The sequence below is a fragment of the Tinamus guttatus genome, unplaced genomic scaffold (genome assembly GCF_059628265.1).
Source record: "Tinamus guttatus ecotype Peru unplaced genomic scaffold, ASM5962826v1 Tinamus_guttatus_pri_ptg000125l, whole genome shotgun sequence".
Classification (NCBI taxonomy): domain Eukaryota; kingdom Metazoa; phylum Chordata; class Aves; order Tinamiformes; family Tinamidae; genus Tinamus; species Tinamus guttatus.
Window position 1 is genome coordinate 888690 of NW_028288659.1, and position 19170 is coordinate 907859.

A 19170-nucleotide genomic window follows, 5' to 3' on the forward strand; every position below is an offset into this window, starting at 1 on the left:
TTTGAAGGTAATAACTACATGCTCTTTGACAAAAGCTTGAACTCAAGTTCTGTCCTCTGTTTTAGCTTTAAAACCTTTTGAAGAAGACGTCATTGAATTATTTTTAAATTGCTTTTCATCTCTAGGAATATCTTCAATCTCTATTTAACTAACTGCAATAAACAATTAGTTACTATTTATAGTGAAAAAGGCAAAGTAAGCCCTCAAAATTTTATTTCAGGTATAAAAATCAGTCAGTAAAGTATCTACAGTTTTTACTTTCAGTATAAAGGTTCAAACAGACAAAAAGAATCAAATACCACAATTCTGAAAAAATACAATTCAATTAAAAATTTTGAACAATAACGAAAAGACATTTTAAAGAAAATCCAGCAACAAATATAACTCTTATGTCACAGTCAATGTGTAGTAAAATATTATTTAACATAGTTTATAAACAAAGAAATTAATTACAGCCTAGTTAAAGTGAGCAACATAGTTTAGACAAAACTAAATTCAAACTCCTTTGATCTCAACAATTGCACTTTTCTTTCAGTGCGAAGAAAGCTGAGAGAGAGACAAAAATTGAGGGAAAAAAACACTTCGGCTAAGCATCAGTAAACAGCCTTGTATTCAAATGAAGATTTCAGAGTTCAATTTCTCCAAGTTTTACAAAAATAAACATAATAAAACTAGGTAGCAGCATAAATACTTCATGGTATCCCCTGCTCTGTGTGTTTGATTTTACAATTTTTGCACTCTAATGTGTTAAAAAAAATAGCCTTGGTAGAATTACAACAAGCAGACTACAAGTAGAAACAAAGGTATAATGCTCGAGAATCCACTGCAATCACTTTCCACGAGGAATATTTTTCCACTGCCAGCAATGGAAAGCATCACAAGTAGAAGTTTTCCATAATCAGGAAAGAAACAGATTATGACAATTTAAACTGAACTTGAGGTTTGTTTGTGTGCCTTTTTTTTCTTTTTAAGTCAACTAACTCCTATACTTAGAAACAATAAAAATGCAAATATGTCAAGGAGCAATAATAGAATTGACAGTGACATTTTCAGCACCAAACCCTATTTGTGCAACAAATACAGAATGCATAAGTGAAATTTCAGTCATTCAAAACCCGAGGCTGATAAAAAAAACCTGCCAACATCAAGAACATATAAAATTTAAATTCATTCACAAATATGAAGCAAATAGGAAAAAACATATTTTGGTATTGGCAGTTTTTTTCCCAGTGATATCCAGACAGACCTATGACACAGGAATGCTATCTAGGCTTTTGCATTTTTTTTCCAGATACATTTTCCTGTAAGTCTGAAACATGTCTTTTGAGTCTTTGACTGGAAAGTGAAGTGCCTCATCATCTCCTTCCAGGATTTGTATAGCTGTATCAAGTGGAATACTGTCCTCAACTGAAAGACAGATAAAGCTGGTTAATCCAAAAGTCTGGTAGTTTCACAACTCTCAGTGCTTACACTTGGGATATGGAAGTCTTCTCCCCACTATCAAAAAGGATGCCACAAACTCACTGAAGCACCGATCATGTGAAATTTAACTGCATCTCCAATGCATCTTTAAAATTCTAACCAGCTGGCTTTGTATGCGAAATTTCCAAAGAACATTAAGAAAGGTACAAATGGAAACACGCATTAGACAAGTTGAGAGATTCAACAAAAAGAGAAAGAGTTAAAAAAACGGCAAACACTGATAGCCAAGGACACAAGTAACAGCAGCAGAAGACTGGCAAGCACTGAAAAATGCTGCTTGTATCAAGGCCACAGTACAGACTTGCTGGCAATGGCACTCTGGTAATGAGAATGGCAAGAAGAGTCAGAGCACTGAACACACCATCTCTTACTGCTAGGCCAACACGAAAACAGACTGTGAGAGGTTAGAAAGGTACCTAAAGCAAAGAAGCAAAGACAGTGAGCAAGCATCCTGCCCCAAATTTACAAAGGAGCAAGACTGAGGTGACACCGTTGGGACCATTGGCAGTACAGGATGCAGGATATAAAAAAGACCCATCCACAGCCAATTTGCCATCGCCAACCAAGAGGAACGTGGAGGGTGGAGCAGCTGGCACTCCTTTTCCTTTGCACACAGAAATAATTCTGTCGGACACATGTCCCAGCACCGGTGCATGAGCAGACAGTGTCAACTTATTGACAAAGCCAAATAAAACAAAAATCACTTTGTCTTCATAGTCTCTATACTCTTTAAGGTAGGAAGTAATAGGCTCGGGCTTTATCTGCATTTTTAAGCCGCAGTCAAATACTACCACTAGTACAACCTTTGATTCAACTGCATACGTGAATGTGGGAAAACATAGTAACACATGCTTATGGAAACAAAACTCTCCATAAATCTTTGAAATCCATATACGTCTAGTTGATGTCCATTTGGGCAGCAAAACCAGCAAAGAATGAACTCAAATATTTCATTAATATTTGCTGGTATAAAGAAACACTTAAAATGAAGTAAAGAATATCTGATTTTTGTTTTGAAATGGATAATCATGAGTCATTTCACCTGCAGAGGTCCCTTCCAGCTTTCTTTGCTTCACTGGATCATATTTTAACCAATCTTCTTTTTTACTCTTGACGCCTAAAAATAGAATTTTAAAGTTTCATTGTTCCTATAGCAAAAGCATTAGTCTCTATTTAGCATAAAAAAATGTATATGTCAGCACATGAAAGATGAAATCATCTCTAGGTATGAAAATGACTGCAAAGTTTCGTATGTTCAGTCTAAATTTTTTTTTTTTTATCCAAGAGCGTGTGACATCTATACGCCTCACAAGGGACCTGTTAAAACTTCTAAAGACAGCAAGAGGAAGAGGAGGAAGAGGAATGCTTTAAGCAAAGATGGCAAATGTCATGACAGGCTAAGAAAGCACTAGAGCAGTTAGAAAGCAAGCCCTCTGCTCTCCTCAACGCCTGAAAAGATCACTCCCTCTTCTGTCTACCCAGGCAGACCTACGCACAGCCAGGCTAATGCTGAATATGGACCAGATCACCTTCTGTGGCAACGCCAAGGGGATCTGTTCAATGCAAACAAGCCCAGATATCTTCTACAAGTAGGTTAGAAAGCCTTCTCGTGAAGTTATTTGAGACTACGGTGTTCTAAACTTCCCTAACTTTATTCTGTAAAATTTAAGAAAAAGCAATAATACAAAAGGAGAAGGATTTTGAGTTCTTTACCAGCTTAACACACAGCTAGAACAAGAAAGGTACCTAAACAATGTCAACCTTCAGCTTCTACAATCCCACACTTGCCTTATCTGTAGATTTGTATGATATCAATCCAGAAAGAAATATTTTCTTTTTTACTCACGTTGGTTTCTTAATGATGTAGGGAAACAAATTAATAATCAAGAGAAAGAAAAACACTATCAAATGACAGTTGGTTTTACATATCACAACTTAAATTCAGGACTCTCAGCCTACTTTGAACTACTTGGTGCCCATACTGTTTTGAAAGTGGAAGGAAAATCATATATATATCATACCTGCCACAACAGATTTATCTCCTTCCAGGGTATTCTTTGTAGCTGAGCTTTCTTCATCAGGAGCTGGATTTCTGAACAGTATCTCTGGACACAGTTTAAATTCAAGTACTTTGTGTGATTTTTCATTTTCTGAGAGAGAAGCCTCTCTCTTCCGATCTGGGGTTTTCCGTGATGCTTTCGCCTTCATGTGCCAGACAGGTCTGACAGGTGATGTCTCTAATTTGGTCAGATATATGCTTTCCTGGGCAGTACGTCTAAATGCAACTCTGTTCAGATAGTGTTTTTTTGGTTCCTTTTGAAGGTACATTTTTAATCTGTTATTTCTTCTGTTTAAATATAGTAGGTTTTTATCAGAAAACATTTTCTCAGAAGACTTGTCTTTATTCTGACCATCAAGATGTCTCTCTTTGTTAGAAAAGTAGTTTTTAGAGAAGGTTGAAGATTGGCCCATTTTTTTCTGTAGTTTAAGGACGGAGTGATCTGCTAATGAGCTCTTATGTTTCTTGACATTTTCTTCAATGGATTTTTTAGTCTTGTCAGTATTCATCATTTGATTATGCAAAAGCTGCTTGGAATTCTTTGCTTCAGACTGTTTTAGTCTTTCATCGTCCAACTTTGTTTTTTTAGGGTCTTTCTTTCCAATCATATTTTCTTTCCTCTTCCGTTTGTATGAACTCTCCTGTGAAGGAAGAGTTTTTATAGATTTATGATGAGAATATTTGTGGTTTCTTGACTTTAAATCTGCATTGCTAAAATTTGGGAACTTAATAGCATCAGAACGATAACTATTCAGCTTTTTATGTTTTATTTCCGCCGATAATTTTACCTTCTCTTTGATGCTAACTGCTACCTCTTTTCCAAGTTTGTCCTTTTGTTTCCTACAGTTCTGCTCTTTGCCCGTGTTCTCTTCACAGATTTTGTTGTTATGTTCTTGGTTGACTTCAGAATGCTTAATTTCAACAGTTTCTGAGTTTTTAGACTTGTGAATGCCTGCCTTGCATTTCACAGCTGAATCTATTTCAGTTTTATCTTTTGAAAGGGCCTCTTTCTTGCAAATCCTCTCTTTCTTTTTGGGCAACATCGTATTATCTGCATCTGTACATCCATCTTTTCCTGATGACAGTTCCTCTTTAGAGGCATTCTGATAATCTTTTTTGGCAGAATGGGACTCCTTCCCTAACAAGGGGGTTCTTCTACAGATTTGCAACTCTTCCTTCCAGCTGCTTCTGTTCAATTTATCAAAGTCTTGCTTTTCCGAAGAATTAAATGGTTTAGCATTGTCCTGCTGCACTGCAAGTGGTGTGAGTTCATTACTCACCTTCGTCCTAGCCTCTTTGCTCATTACAGAGGTGTACTTGCTTACACCTTTCTTATTTTTGCCAACACCATTTTGAAATGTTTCAATCAGTTGGTTTCCCATTGCGTTGTTCATTTTTGTTTTGGAATCAGATTTATCATTGCTTTCCCCTATCCCTTTAGAAGTAGCATTTTCAGCTTCTGAAATTTGATTATCACTTTGATTTTTCTCTGAAGCAGATATGCTAGATTTACAGGAGCATGGTGGCATTGCATACTCTGCAGAAAACCAATCCATTAAACAGCAATAAGCTTTTTCTCTTTCAGGGTCTGAGGTTTTGTCTGTTTTTTCTTTCTCTTTGCATAGGCTCTCACCAGAGTGAATATTGCTTTCAAGGTTCTCTTTCTCACTTGAATTTTTTTCTGCCTGTTGACTTGTTGTTTCATGGCTTTCACTGTAGGAATGCTGGCTGGATTCAGGAAACAGTTCTTGGATCTGTTCAGACCTTAAGAGTGCAGTTTGTACCTGATTTACTGCATCAGAACTTTTGTTACAAGTTTGAGCTTCTTTTTGAGGTTGATCTGTGATACACTCAACCACAGAATCACTTTGTACTCGATCTTTTGTTAGTATATTAGCACCTTCAATGCCATATGGAAACTCTTTCACAAGTTCAGTCAGCTGATCATGCAGCCATTTGAAAGGTTCTCCTCCAAAAAGATGTGAATTCTTAAAATCCTCACCTACACTGTTTTTACCAGAGGTGCAATCTTGTTTACTGCTGTCTCTTGTAACAGTGAGCATGGCCGTTTCAGCACTTACACAAAGTGATGGATCTTGTGTGTTTTGAGTTAACTCCAAGTTTGTACTAGCTAGAGTTTCAAAACCATTTTCAGGATTCTTGCAAGATGTATTTATGGGCATTTTCTGCTCTGAGGTAGAAAGTATTTTAGGAGAACACCCACTGCTTGCTTTCTCGGAACTGCTAATTGTGATACCATCCAAAATCTTATCTGCTTTGCTCATGCAGCCTGACAATTCTTCTAATGTCGCCTGCAGAAAGCCCTCCCCTTGGAGAAGGTTTTCTCCCAAGCCTACTTCATTTTTATAAAAGTCCAGTTGTTGTTCCTTTTGCTTTAGGTCATATGCATTATCTTTTAATGAGCTACCGCTATTTAATGTATTTGTCACAGGAGCCGAGTTGAACATACTTGCTATTTGTGGATTATAAAATGTATCACCTTCAACAAGAGAACATACACTAGAAATATGAATCGCATCTTCTAGCATTGCTGTGGAAATATTTCCTTGCTTTAACACAGCTTGCTTGTCTTTATGTCTATTTAAGTCTGTTATATTTTCTTGAAAGATTTGACTACCCAGTTTTGGAAGTGAAGACTCATCTGGCAACCCAAGCTGCAGATTGTCCCTGGCATCTTGCACAGATCTGCTGACTTGCATTTGGTTTATATCACATGCATCACTTGCACTCACACTCTTTTCAACTATTTCATTTTCATGAGCTGATTTGGCCTGCTGCAAATCTAAGTCCATGTTCTCTACTAGAATACAGTCATCAGGTGATGAAGGAACAGTTTCTATTGTTTCTTTTTCAGTATTTACCACAGTTGAAACATTTTCCCCTTCTTTTAGCAAGCTACATATGCTTCCTGATTCAATCATGGGGTAGGTTACACCTGCCAATGTTGGAAATTTGCCTGCCTCTTCACTCTGTGTTCTATGATCAGAAAGTACTAAAGGAGAAACTACTGCAACTTGGAGCTCAAAACTTTTTACCAAATTGGAACACAATGTTTCATGCTTTTGTCCTACAGAAACAGTTGTTGAAGGCAGAACTGCCTCATTTGTACCAACGGTAACATTATTTTGTTCTCTATTATTTGTTGTGTTTTGAGTACAAGGAAACAGTGACGTTGGATTTGCTGTGGGGCTTTCATTTGCTGGGCTATTTTGAACATTCACAGGTCCTGAAGCATGTTTTCTCCACAAGCCAAGGCATGCATTTAGCTCTTCCACAGAGTAAGTACAATTGTTCTGTTCAGAAGATGAATTTTCAGTAAGTGGTGCTTTTTTCCGGGCTACCTCTTTCTGGAAATTAGTTTCATCAGATCCCAATGCAGCAGAAGGGGCTGTGTGAACTGTAAATGCCTGCTCATCTTTCAAACTTTCTATGTTCCTCTCACTAGTGTCTTGTAATAAGCTTCCATCTGAGCCTATTAAACCTACTGGTGGCTTTTCATTACAAAGGAGACGTGTCAGTATTTTATCTGCAGTAGCACCAGCTTTCTTCTCTTTCAAAATATTTGTGCTGCTCAACACAAATTGAAGAAATGATGAGTTCCCAGCTTCAACTGGTATGTTCTTTCCTACCATTCTGAAAGGGTTATCAGTTTGAGCACAGCGTGAGGTGTTGTGAGAGGACGTCAGTGTCTTTTGAGAAGAGGTCAAGAAGGGCACATCCTTTGGTTCCGAGACGGGAGCTCTCTCAGGGTTATTTAATTGAGTGGGGAGTTTACTCTGAGCTGGAATGGGAAGAGAACTTGATGAAAAGCTTCCCTGGTCCATTTGCTGATTACTTGCAGTCATCTCTAATCCTATGTTGTCAACATTGGTCATGCTTTTGTCATTTTTTTCTCCAGAAGAAGAGTTTAGAATTGGGTGTTGCTGACTCCCCGTCATCGTTTCAGACAGGGAAGGTGCTACATTTTGATTGGGCACTTCGGAAAGAAAATTGACAGAATTTTGATAACACGGAGTAAGCATGGAAGTACTTTTGTCAGGTTCTGAAGCTGCTAGGAGGTTTTTTTTATAATTAAACATCCTTTCAAGTAGGTGACATTTTTTTTTAATAGAAAGCAGCTTATGCGCTTCCCAAGCCAGTCTCTCCTTCGTAATTTTTGTTCCACTGTCTGTCAGCGAAGGCATTTGAGTGTTAATAGGTGCATTCATTAAATTAGGAGTCTGGCTTTCCTGAACTGAAGCAGTATCATTTGGTGGCTTTCCTACTTCTTGCACAATGTTATACAATACTTCGGAAATGCCAGGAGATGATGCCGACGTTTCATTAAAAGGTTGGCTTGCTGTCACATTTCCGCTTAAATTACAGACATTTCTAACTGACTGACTAAGTTCTCCAGACTGCTGTTTCTGCCAGTATTGCTGAGCATTGTTAAAACAAGAAGCATTTTTTTGATCTGATGGGTGCTTCTGTTGGTTTAGGGTGTATCCGTTAGTCACATTCTGAACTGCCTGTTGAACACCTAGCAAAGGCTGTGCTGCAGCCCTTGAATCGCAGTTGGCAGGCAACAAAGGTGGTGCAGAACATCCACTGTGAGTTTCTGATGTCATCTGACTTGGTACATACTGTTGCAGGGATACATTTACGGTATTATTTTGATTCTGTGACTGTGAAACTTGAAACGGATTACTGGGATAATATATTTGGTTTTGGATATGTTGTCCAGATGTACCACGGGACAAAGAATTACTCTGAGAATGAGCATACTGACTGGATAACTGATTGATGGGTAGTGAAATGCCTTGAGAAGAAGGGGCATTCATGTTGTATGATGGTGACCTCCTCGTCTTCGAAGCACTAATGCATTCGCGACTGCTTGGATGTAACATTGTTGTTCTCACAGGATTAAGCTGTGGGACTGGCGGCCGTGTAGTATAACCATTTGTGGCAACATACAGGTTCTGGGGCTCCCGAGGAATGTTCTGTATGTTATTTGCAGAGTTCGTTTGAGGAAATGGGGCTAACTTCCTACGGGAATAAACTTTCACCTTGGAGTTTTGCCAAGGCTTCTGAGCTGTCTGTGCCTGCGCATGGGATGTGTAATTAGGAGGTTTTGGTGCTATTGGTACACAGGAAGGTGGACACCGATCAATCGCATATTCTGAGGTGGCAAAACTACTGCCAGCTACAGATGTTCTTGAAAAGGTCTGGTCTGAATTTTTGTATCCTACAGGATTTACAGGAGTGAAGACAACATTTATACTGCTAGTTGGCAGAAACATCATTTGGTTATTTCCAGTATAATTACATCCATTCTCAGAAGGATATGCATTTGCTTGAGGAAAAGCCTGTGCATTAGAAAGCACCTGAGTATAACACGCTTCTTGACTTTGCAAGTTATTCTGTGCATCAGCATTCTGGAGCGGTCCCACATTCCAGTCCATCTTCTCTAGATTTCTTTGTCTTCAGTCCAAAACCAAAGCTCTGAAAGATAAAGTGTAATTTAGATCTATTTCCTATTTCACTTACCAACAAGTATTTATTGTGCATTTTGAACAGAAGCATTCAACTGAAACTACTAGATACAACAGCAACCTCGTTGGCCCATCCTGTGGCTATCAGGGATGTGAAGTTGAGCAAACTGGAACATAACAAAGCTGACTGGCAACAAGCATGCAGTCGACTGTCTGGTAAATAAGAGAATCCTCCAATTATTCCCCTAATCCTATTATCACTCAACTTTTTCATTTAATGGTGCTATGCTAACCTTCTCATCACAAAATGATGAAAAACAACATATTCATATATGAAATGTTACTATAAGCAATGTTTAAACCCTGGGCATACCACCAACAGAATATAACACAAATATGCCTTGAAATATGACAAAATCTAACAAAAGAATGGAGAAAATAAAGATGGGCTTAGTAAAGATCTTTCATAATACTATATGCTGCTAATTTTTATTTTACATGTCATTTTCTCCTCCCTGAACTTTAAGCAGTTCCTAATTTAAGACTCCCAAGTCAGGCTCTAATAAACAACAGTTAACTACAACAAACCTTCCCTGCTTTCAGGCCACAGCATTTTATATTAGGGTACTCAGCAGGCCAAAGGCATGATAGATGGCATCACGATGAATCCCCAGAAGGCAATAAAAGCTGCAGATCTTTACCTCCTGATGAGTTATACTCTGCAACTCACAAATTTAGACCATGACATTGATTACTAGCAAGCCCAGCTGGATGAGCATGATACCTCCAAAACACCTCTGAAAATTATTCGAGCCAGCCTCTGCAGGCCAATTACTATTTCGGGATTCCAAACCAGAAATCATGAAAACAAACAAACACAACATTACCTACAAGCAGTAGTATCATTTATATCTCTGTACGTTCCTCTCAGTACAATTGAACCCCCAATGTCACAAAGAACATCCCTTGTGCATGGTGCTAAAATGTTTCTAATAAAATGTTTCTAACATAGACATTAAGGGCTTCCTGATTTCAAACTCAACACTGGAAGCATAACCCAGATACTTAGAGGCTACTCTAAGAACCACAGAATTAAAACATTCCAGTTGATGGCTCAGGTATTGCTATCAAGATTCATTCAGAGAGCTGCATCGCCTTTCGTTCTTTACTTTCTCTACTCTAAAATTATATCAGCACAAAACAAAATAGAGAAATCAGGTCACAAATGAAACTGTAAAAAACAAGAAATCAAATTAAAAAACCCAAAAAACCAACAATACTGCCCTCACAACAGCACAAATCATCCAATTTCAACAACACTGAAGCAATACTTACAGTGACATACAAATCTTAGATGAGAAGACTGTCTTTTGTATCCAAGCTTAAGATTTCAGACTGCCAGTATCACTCTGGGTATTTCCTGAAAAATAACCAGGGGATATAATAAACACCTCATTGATTTAGGTAGTTACTGAAGCAATTTAAAACACTCAAACACCTAAATTATGTTTCTGGAATGTATAAACAAAAACAGACAAAAATGTTAGTTACTAATAATCATAAATTCCTCATTAAACACACACACACAAAAACCACTCCGACCACACGCTAAGACAACTTAGTCTATCGAATCTAAATAAATCAGCGAAGAGTAAAATTCAGTTCTTGTCACTATGAAAATTTATAGGAGGAACACAAGCTTAGTTTATCATTATTAGCTTGATTAAGACAATGTTTAGTTTGCAATTGTGTGCATAACCTAAAAATACTATATATAACTTTAATACAGCAAAATATAAATAAAGCGATGTTCAGCAGAAAGCACTTCTCTTAGAAGAACATTTAAGATGAATATCAGAACGAGCCTCCAAAAGTTAAAAAGACTATACTTGATAAATGCCTATGTCATTCTTCCTTCACCTGGTATATTCTCTGCTAGGACACTGAAGCCTCAAAAACCATCAACAATTACTGCACTGACCTATTCTTGCACCCAGTACTTCCTTTACTTATCATTACACCCTTGTGTTAGTACTTGTGCTAGTTGTTTTGTTTATGAGAGTCTTTAAAATAGCCGAAAGGCTTACCAATGTAACCTGCAAATTACAGTTTCTTTAGACTATATTGTTGCAGCTTGGAGCGGGTCAGGAATGCCAGACAACAACTTCATAGAAGCTGGAACTGACTTCGTTTATTAGCTTACATGCAGTACATTTATATGATTCTAACAGTTAGTGATGTAATTACACAGGCTCCTAATTGGTAGACAATGATCTAACTCAGACCCTTACAGCCCCCCTTACTTGTTTAGCTCATCCTTTTAGTTCAACAGCTCTTTTATTCCCTCTGACCTTGGTCTACTTCCTTATCTCCTAGTTAGCAGTCCCTTTGTTCTTTCACTGAAACCTGAAGGCTGGAATTGAGCAGGCCTGCTGGGCAGCCATGTCCGCGGCTCTCTAACCATTCCTCTACACTATATCAGCTGTGGATTGCCCTATTATGGTGTGGAATAAGGAGCTCCTTCAAGGAATGAAGCAACTTTCTGTCAATGGTTTCAGGTATGCTAAATCCACCGGGTATAATATAGGCAAGTGGCCTAGTCATTGCTTTATCCCTTTTACCTGATTGTGGACATGGATCGCTACCAGTCGCCCCGCTCATAAGGAATGATTTCTCCTGCACAGAGGCAGCTGAAGGGTCAGAAAACAAAGGTGACACCCTGGCAAAGCAGGGCTGTCAGCAGAGCTTTGTGTGAGGAAACCTAGCGGTCCTCAGCACTCTCCTGCCTCACTGTTGCAGCCAGCCTGGGGCCGCTGACAGGAGAGTCTCCTCGGCAGGTGGGGGCTGAGCAGGAGAGGCAGGAGCTGCAGCCACACGGCCAGCGCGTGACCAGGGTGGGTACTCATTGGACAGCCTCGCACATGATCGTTGGCACGGGATCATCTGGCTGGTTGGGTTGCTGGGCTTTGCGCGCTGCCAGGCAGGGCAGGGGCTGCTGTGGGATCAGGAACACTATAAGCTGTGTTTAACCCTAAATAAAGGTCTTTGTTCATCATTTCCAGAGAGCCCTGCTCCTCAATGCCCCACAAATGACGCCCAAACAGGGACAGAGATAGGCGATGGGGGAAGATCGCATGGTGGGGTAAGCTCGACAGGACAGACAGGGGAGAACTTCTACGTGGCCACAACCATTAAGCAGTAACGAAGCTCTGAGCCACTTGGAAGTGGGAGCCTCAGGATCTCTAGCCATTGGGAAGTGGGAGCTAGCTATCGAGGACCATGGGAGGATCCATGACTAAGGAGCATGAAAGCGTGCTGCAGGTTCTGCAGCGCATTTTAGATAAGTCTGGAAAAGAGAAGGACATTCAGCTAGGGGACCTGATCCAGCTTTTAAAAGGGAGTTTGGAAAGTTGTAATGCTTTAAGTGAGGCAACAGTGTCTGACCTCAGAGCCTGGGACAGTTTTGGAGTAGTGCTGTGGGACTGGGCAACTCGCGGGGACCTGACCGCATCTTCCTTATTGAGAGGAGAGGAGAATTGTCTATGAGGCTCTAAGGAAGTATGTGGGGACCTCAGCCACCGGGATCAAGGTGACAGCGCCATCCACACCGCCCGGGGAAGGGAAACCTGTGCCTCTACAGCCAGAGGATTGCCCAGGCGGAGAGCCAGAGAGAGCCAGGTTTCCACTCCCTGGCTCCTGATTACCTAAAGGGAGTGGTAGTAGCCGACCCTATAGACCAAGCTTCTCAAGAGAAGAGATGGAGAATCCCTGGGTCAGGATGTGGCAGGAGGTGCTTTGTGCTGGGGATCTGCATGTGAGCAAGGTTGAGGGGTCTGCGGTCTCTGCTTATCCTGTATTATTTGACACAAATATAGGCCCACAGCACAGACCACTACAGTATGATATAGTTAAGGAAACACACAAGGCAGTGTCCAAGTACAGGCTAAAGGAGCTGTATACTCGAGCGCTAATTCAGGGGACATCAGAGGGTAATTGGCTGGTGGCCCACGATTTTAAAATGCCAATGCAGCTGATCCTTACCCCAGTACGGCAGGCGGTCATGCTTCAAGTGGCGCACGAGGCAGCAAACATGAAGGTGCTCAATAACATACACGATCAAACAATGCAGGGGGCGAGCGCAGAGATGTTACTGGCGGAGGGCCAGTATTAATACAGCTCAGATACAAGGACTGAGCTGGTCCAATCACGCAAAGTGTTCCTTGAGGCTTTGGCGAAGGCCCCAGGCGAAAGTCCTCAAGCCCTTCTCTAAGGTGACTCAAGAGAAGGGGGAGCAGTATGTCCAATTATTGGATTGGCTTACGGTGTCAGTAGACAAACAGGTGACTGGGGAGGGGCCTTGGCAATTGATATTTGAACAACTGGCTGAAAAGAATGCGAACAGGGCCTGTCAGGAGGTGATCTGAGGTGTGTAGCAGAGAATCGGGGGGGCTCCGACCATCACCAATACGGTTACAGCCTATCAGGAAATGGAGGATAACCTGGGTGACCCATTGCAAGTGCTTGCCAGCGCCTACGCGACTCTTGCTACATCGCGGCAGGCAACTGGCTCAGGGGCCTGCTTTATGTGCAGCCAGATGAGCCACTTTAAAGTGAGAATCCCCGCAGCGTCGCAAACTGCCATCGGCGCTGGGACCATGCCGCCGCTGTGGAAAGGGCAGACGCTATGCCAATCAGTGTCACTCCTCTATTCACGTGGATGGCCAGTCCCTGCCCAAGTCGGGAAATGGGAAGCGCAGCGCGAGGGGTGCTCGCGTGAGGACACCAATAATGAATCCCGAAACGGCAGCTCCAGTGAATCTCAACTGGGAATGGCCGCCAAAGCAAAGCGGAGAGCAGAGTGGACCACTGCTGGTCCCCAAAAGGTTCCTTTGCAGGTCATACAATGAAAAGAGGGATCAGTTCTAGTATCGGGATCAGAAGGGTTAGACGTTTGGGTAAGCCCTCTGTTAATCCTCTCACCCGGAAAGCATGGAATATATGCTCAAGTCTCGGCACCATGTCCTCCACAAGAGGTGCGTGCCAGAGATCCGGTGGCCCAGGTCTATTGGCTGACCCAAATACAAGAGAAACAGAGACCAATGTGGTCTGTCCAGCTGACAGCTGGAGCGGCCAGGGGCACAATTGTGGGTTTGACGGACAGCGGGGCCAACTTAACAATTCTTGAGCAGAAGGACTGGCCGCCTGCGTGGCCAATGCAAGTCACCCCCCTGGAAGTCGCAGGGGGTACAAGGCATGGTAGCTCCACGAGTAAGGTCCCGAGGGGCGGGTAGCAACTCTACACCAATAGGTACTGCCTGTTCCTGTGTCCCTCCGGGGCCTCCCATGTCACTCTAGGGAAAACTAGGGCCGCTGAAGGCCGCTGACTCCTGCCCTCACGTGGCTCCCGGACAAGCCAGTGTGGGTGGATCAGTGGCCCCTCCCTGCAGAGAAGCTGCACCACCTTCGCGGATTTGTTGTGGACCAACTGCATCAAGGCCACCTCTGGCCGTCCACCAGCCTGTGGAATACACCAGTGTTTTGTCATTAAAAAGGAAAGTGGGAAATGGTGATTATTGCATGATTTACATAAAGTCAATGAGGCCATGGAAGATATGGGAGCCCCACAACCAGGGTTACCATCCCCAGCTATGATTCCAGCAGATCGGCACATAGAAATAATCAATCTGCAAGACTGTTTTTACACGATCCCACTGAATCCCAAAGACTCAGACAAATTTGCTTTTTCCGTATCAAGCGTAAATGCAGCGGAATCGCCCCAACAGTGTCAGTGACCAGTACTGCTGAAGGGCATGAAGAAGAGTCCAACCCTGTGTCAGCGGTTCGTGGCAAAGACATTGACAAGGCTGCGATTATTTATCACTACATGGATGACACTCTGATCGCCTGCAGCACAGCTACGGAGCTAGAGACTGTTATGAAAACACTGATAAAGGAGGTGACTCGAGCGGGCCTAGTGATCGCTCCTGAACAGGTTCAAGTTGCAGCACCATGGCAATATCTGGGGTGGACAATTACCAGTCAAGCAGTCTGACCTCAGAAATTGCGCACATCTCGCAAATTCAGTAACCTCAAAGACATGCAAAAAAATGCTTGGGGCCATCAACTGGGCCCACCCCACCACTGGAGTGACAACTGAACAACTGAGTCCATTATTCGAACTGCTAAAAGGGAACCCAGATCTAGCCTCTCCACAAGTTAACGGCAAAAACGGAGAAGGGTTTGTGAAGAGGCATTGCAACAATGACAAGCTCATAGAATTTGCCCAGGATTAGGTGTGGACTTGATCCTGCAGGGACCCAGGTAGCCGATCGGCTTGATCAGACAGCAAGGGAAGCACCGATCGCACACGACGCTGCCTGGTCCTATAGCAGAAGGACATCGCACAGCCAACCGACTGATGGCTGCTGCAGGCCTGCCCAACTTAATGAAACAAGCAGAATTGTCGCACCAGGTGCTTCCACCAGAATGCTCTTGCATTGAAGCGTACACTTGGACTAACCATGAGTCAGGCACGGGACCTCATATCAGCCTGCCCTGATTGCCAAATGCAGCAGACGCCACCTGTGGTGGGGGCAAACCCACGAGGGTGGCAATCAGACCAGCTATGGCAGATGGACATAACACGTATACCAGAGTTTGGAAGGTTGAAATATGTCCATGTGTCTGTGGACACCTTCTCGGGAGCAATAGTCACTACTGCTCATTGAGGGGAAGGTGTGAAAGATGTAAAGAGACATTTGTTAAGTGCTTTTGTGATGCTTGGGATATAAACTCAGATAAAAACCAATAATGGGCCAGCATACAGCTCTCGCATGTTAGCCATGTTCTTTCAGACCTGGGGGTCCGACATGTTACAACAAGCCCGCATTCCCCTATGGGCCAAACTACAGTAGAATGTGCTCATGGTTCTCTGAAAAGAATCCTAGAAAAACAAAAAAATGGGGAGTGAAGGGTACACCCCTCAGGACTGGCTGAATAAGGCATTGTCTGTTGAATTTTTTGAATCGGGAAGAACATAGAGCTGTCCCAATAGAGCGGCACTACCAAACAGGGAGGGGATCACAAAGTGAGGGGCAGGTGAAAGTAATGTATAAAGATTTGCATATGCAAAAGTGGGAAGGCCCAGTACCTCTAATAACCTGGGGACACGGGTATGCTTGTATTCACATTGCAGGGCAAGCCCATTGGGTGCCAGCACAATGGATAAAACCAGCACTCTTGGCATCACGGGCTGCAGACAAAGAGGAGGATCGCGAGGAGGAATTCCAACAGCCTTTACAGGCTCGTCACCATCAGAGTAACTGTAGCAGTACCAGTTCCTTCAAGACATCCAGTGCATAATGTTTGGGTGACCTTAGCAAAGGCTTTAAATCAAAACACACTCTGCCTAGCGACTAGTACACCAGGAGATTCTTTCGGCACCTGCCTGGTAGGGGTTCCCGCAGTATGGGGGAACGGAGAATGACTGAAATAGTCTATAATTATAGTGAACCAGTTGACGAACAAAAGGGCGAGGAGATTATTTTAGGTGCACCACATTTGTTTAGGCAGAAGAACGCAGGTGAGAGGTGGGTTTGGGCAAAGAATCCGAGTTGGATTTACTACAAATTTCCTAAATCCCCATTATACAATCCCCCAAGGTCGCGTATAGAGATGATCAGATCAGAATAAGAGAGGAATTCCTCTTACGTCCAGTTAATGCCACCTTAGAAATTTATCAAAATACCGCATATTGGTGCAATCAAACTGCAGAGAATGCCACCCTGTCATTTCACACCGGGGTGGCTGCTGCAGCTGCACACAAAAGGTTGGAAAAGTTGGGATGTTGGTTGTCAAAGCAAACTAATGCAGCTGCTTTAGCTCTCTCGGAGCTTGCTTTAGTGGATGTGCTCGCTTTTGTAGCGATGGCAGTACACCTAGCATACATATTTCATTTGGTTCGATCCACAATAAACACGGCCCTGGACGCAGCTTTAAAGAAAAACATTAACTTTATGCTGATGGATTGGCAGCGCTGCTCCTGGGGCGCGGGGGGCGGCCTCTTTCCAGTGGTGGCACCAACAGAACCAGAGGAAACGGCTGCACACTGAAATGTGAAAAGTTCCGCAGGAACTTAAGGAAAAATGTATTAGCAGTGAGGGTGATGGAGCACTGGAACAGGCTGCCCACAGACAGGCTGTGGAGTCTCTGTCTCTGGAGATCTCCAAGGGCCTCCTGGCCGCAGTCCTGTGCCATGTGCTCTGGGTGACCCTGCGTGTGCAGGAGGTTGGACTAGATGATCCCTAGAGGTTCTTTCCAACCCTAAGGATTCCATGACTCTATGAGTGCATGGAGATATCAACGGATACACCAGACGACCAGAAGCCACTTTGGCCTGAAGGACTCTGTCAGCCTTTAGCCAGGCCTTAGGAACATCGCTTCTCCTCCTGGTACACCCCTTGGGCAAGAAAACAAAAAAAGGGGGAAGATGTTGGCATCAGCCTGGGGCCAATAACGGGGAGTGCCACCTCAGCAGAATGGGGGCTGAGCAGGACAGGCAGGAGCTGCAGCCATGTGGCCAACATGTGACCAGGCAGCTGATTGGGCGGCCTCGTGTGGTCAGCACATGATCACCTGCCTGATTGGCTGGTTGGGTTACTGGGCTCTGCGTGCTGCCAGGCCGGGCAGGGGCTGCTGCGGCATTGGGAGCTCTGGAAATTGTGTTTAACGCGAAAGGTCTTTGTTCACGATCTCCAGAGAGCCCTGCTCCTCAATGCTCCACACTTCTGTTCTGCCCAACTTTATCCTATCTTCTCCCTGTTGATTTTTTTAGCTACTCTGTCTCCCTTTCTCCAGGTTTCTAAAATAATTTTTCCTGGAGATTCACTAGCTGCAAGGTGGCAAATGGGGTCGTCCAAGTAGCCTCCTGCTGGCTGCCTCCATGGGGTCCCGGAGTGATTTCATGTTTCACTATGGCAGTTGTCATTTTTCATCAACAGAGCATTTTCCATATCTCCTTCCCCCTTTTCCACCAGGAGACCAGGAGAGGGGTTGAGCGTTATCTTTATCAAACAAGACACCCACCCCAAGTTTCTGGGATACGCCCAGAATACACCCAAGTTGGCCTATTTTGACATGGTCAGATGTTTTAGACTGCCTTATCAGCATAACCTCAACCTTTTCTTTTACTGCCCTCCTTTTATCTTGTTCAACCTCAACTGTTCTTTGGTGTGATCATTTCCTATCTGCAGTAGCAGACAGTACTGGTGTGGGACATAGAGGGCAGCTAGTTCTTTATCTTGCTGTTCCCTATAAACATGAGCTACCTCCAAACAAGCTCCCAGCCTTTTCAGAACTACACCTTTATTTCAGCCATCCTTCCTTACTTTTACCCCAGGTAAATCGGGTTGCCTTGCCAAGTTGCTCCAACCCTACCAATGACTGTGAACCCATTTGGGTGAGGCACTTGGGGGATTCCTCTTCTCCTGCCTCCATAAGCAGGTTGTCATGCTGCTGACCATGCCAAATTGTTACAGAGTGTGTGGGAGTATTAACTCTGGGTTTATTGCAACAAATACAATATCATTTCTCTTTTAAAAGAGAACTGGATTGGAAGCAAATGGTACCTAAATATGGAGAAAGGAAAGGGCAGTATGTGACTCAGTAACGTGGCCTAGGGCTATGAGGAGAGAAAAAAGAGATCTCAGTATCTATTGATTCCTAACAGGTACTAAACACACATACACACACACACATTTCCAAAGCCAGTTTGTTGCCACCAGTCAAGCACCAGGATATTAGGACATGTAGTGGAGAGTCAGGAAATAACGTCCTTCATCCTGCGTATTGCTGCAGGAGGAAGTTAATGAAAGCCAGCAGGAGGCCACAGACCTATAGTGCGGGAAGAGTTGCATCAAGACAGGGCAGTAAGTGAAATGCCAGCCCTGAGCAAATATTTACCATTTTCGTAGAAAGACTGGGAAGTAAACAAACTGTTGATTTAGAAGAAGCATATTTGGCATTTTGTCCACATGGTAAATACAACAACACAGCAGCTGAGAGCTGCATGATAAGGAAGGGAACAATGAGCAAACTGGTCAGTCCCCAATTACTTCCCATAATTCACCAGGGAACATG

The 19170-nt window shown here is 42.9% G+C and overlaps 1 protein-coding gene across 2 annotated transcripts in view; it reads right to left on the minus strand.

The window, feature by feature from the left end:
* Positions 1-1214: 1214 nt before the first annotated feature.
* The window catches only part of RESF1 (retroelement silencing factor 1), a 29381-nt gene continuing 11425 nt past the window's right edge, over positions 1215-19170 (minus strand). Inside the window, exons 2-5 of one of the 2 annotated variants that reach the window (XM_088521547.1) lie at positions 10369-10453; positions 3504-9043; positions 2525-2599; positions 1215-1407 (exon numbers count right to left, since the gene is read on the minus strand). In XM_088521547.1, coding sequence (XP_088377673.1) covers positions 1247-1407; positions 2525-2599; positions 3504-9003 — 5736 coding nt within the window. In that variant the 5' untranslated portion in view covers positions 9004-9043; positions 10369-10453 and the 3' untranslated portion in view covers positions 1215-1246. The remainder of the gene's footprint in view (positions 1408-2524; positions 2600-3503; positions 9044-10368; positions 10454-19170) is intronic. The other variant, XM_088521548.1, reaches the window with a different exon arrangement.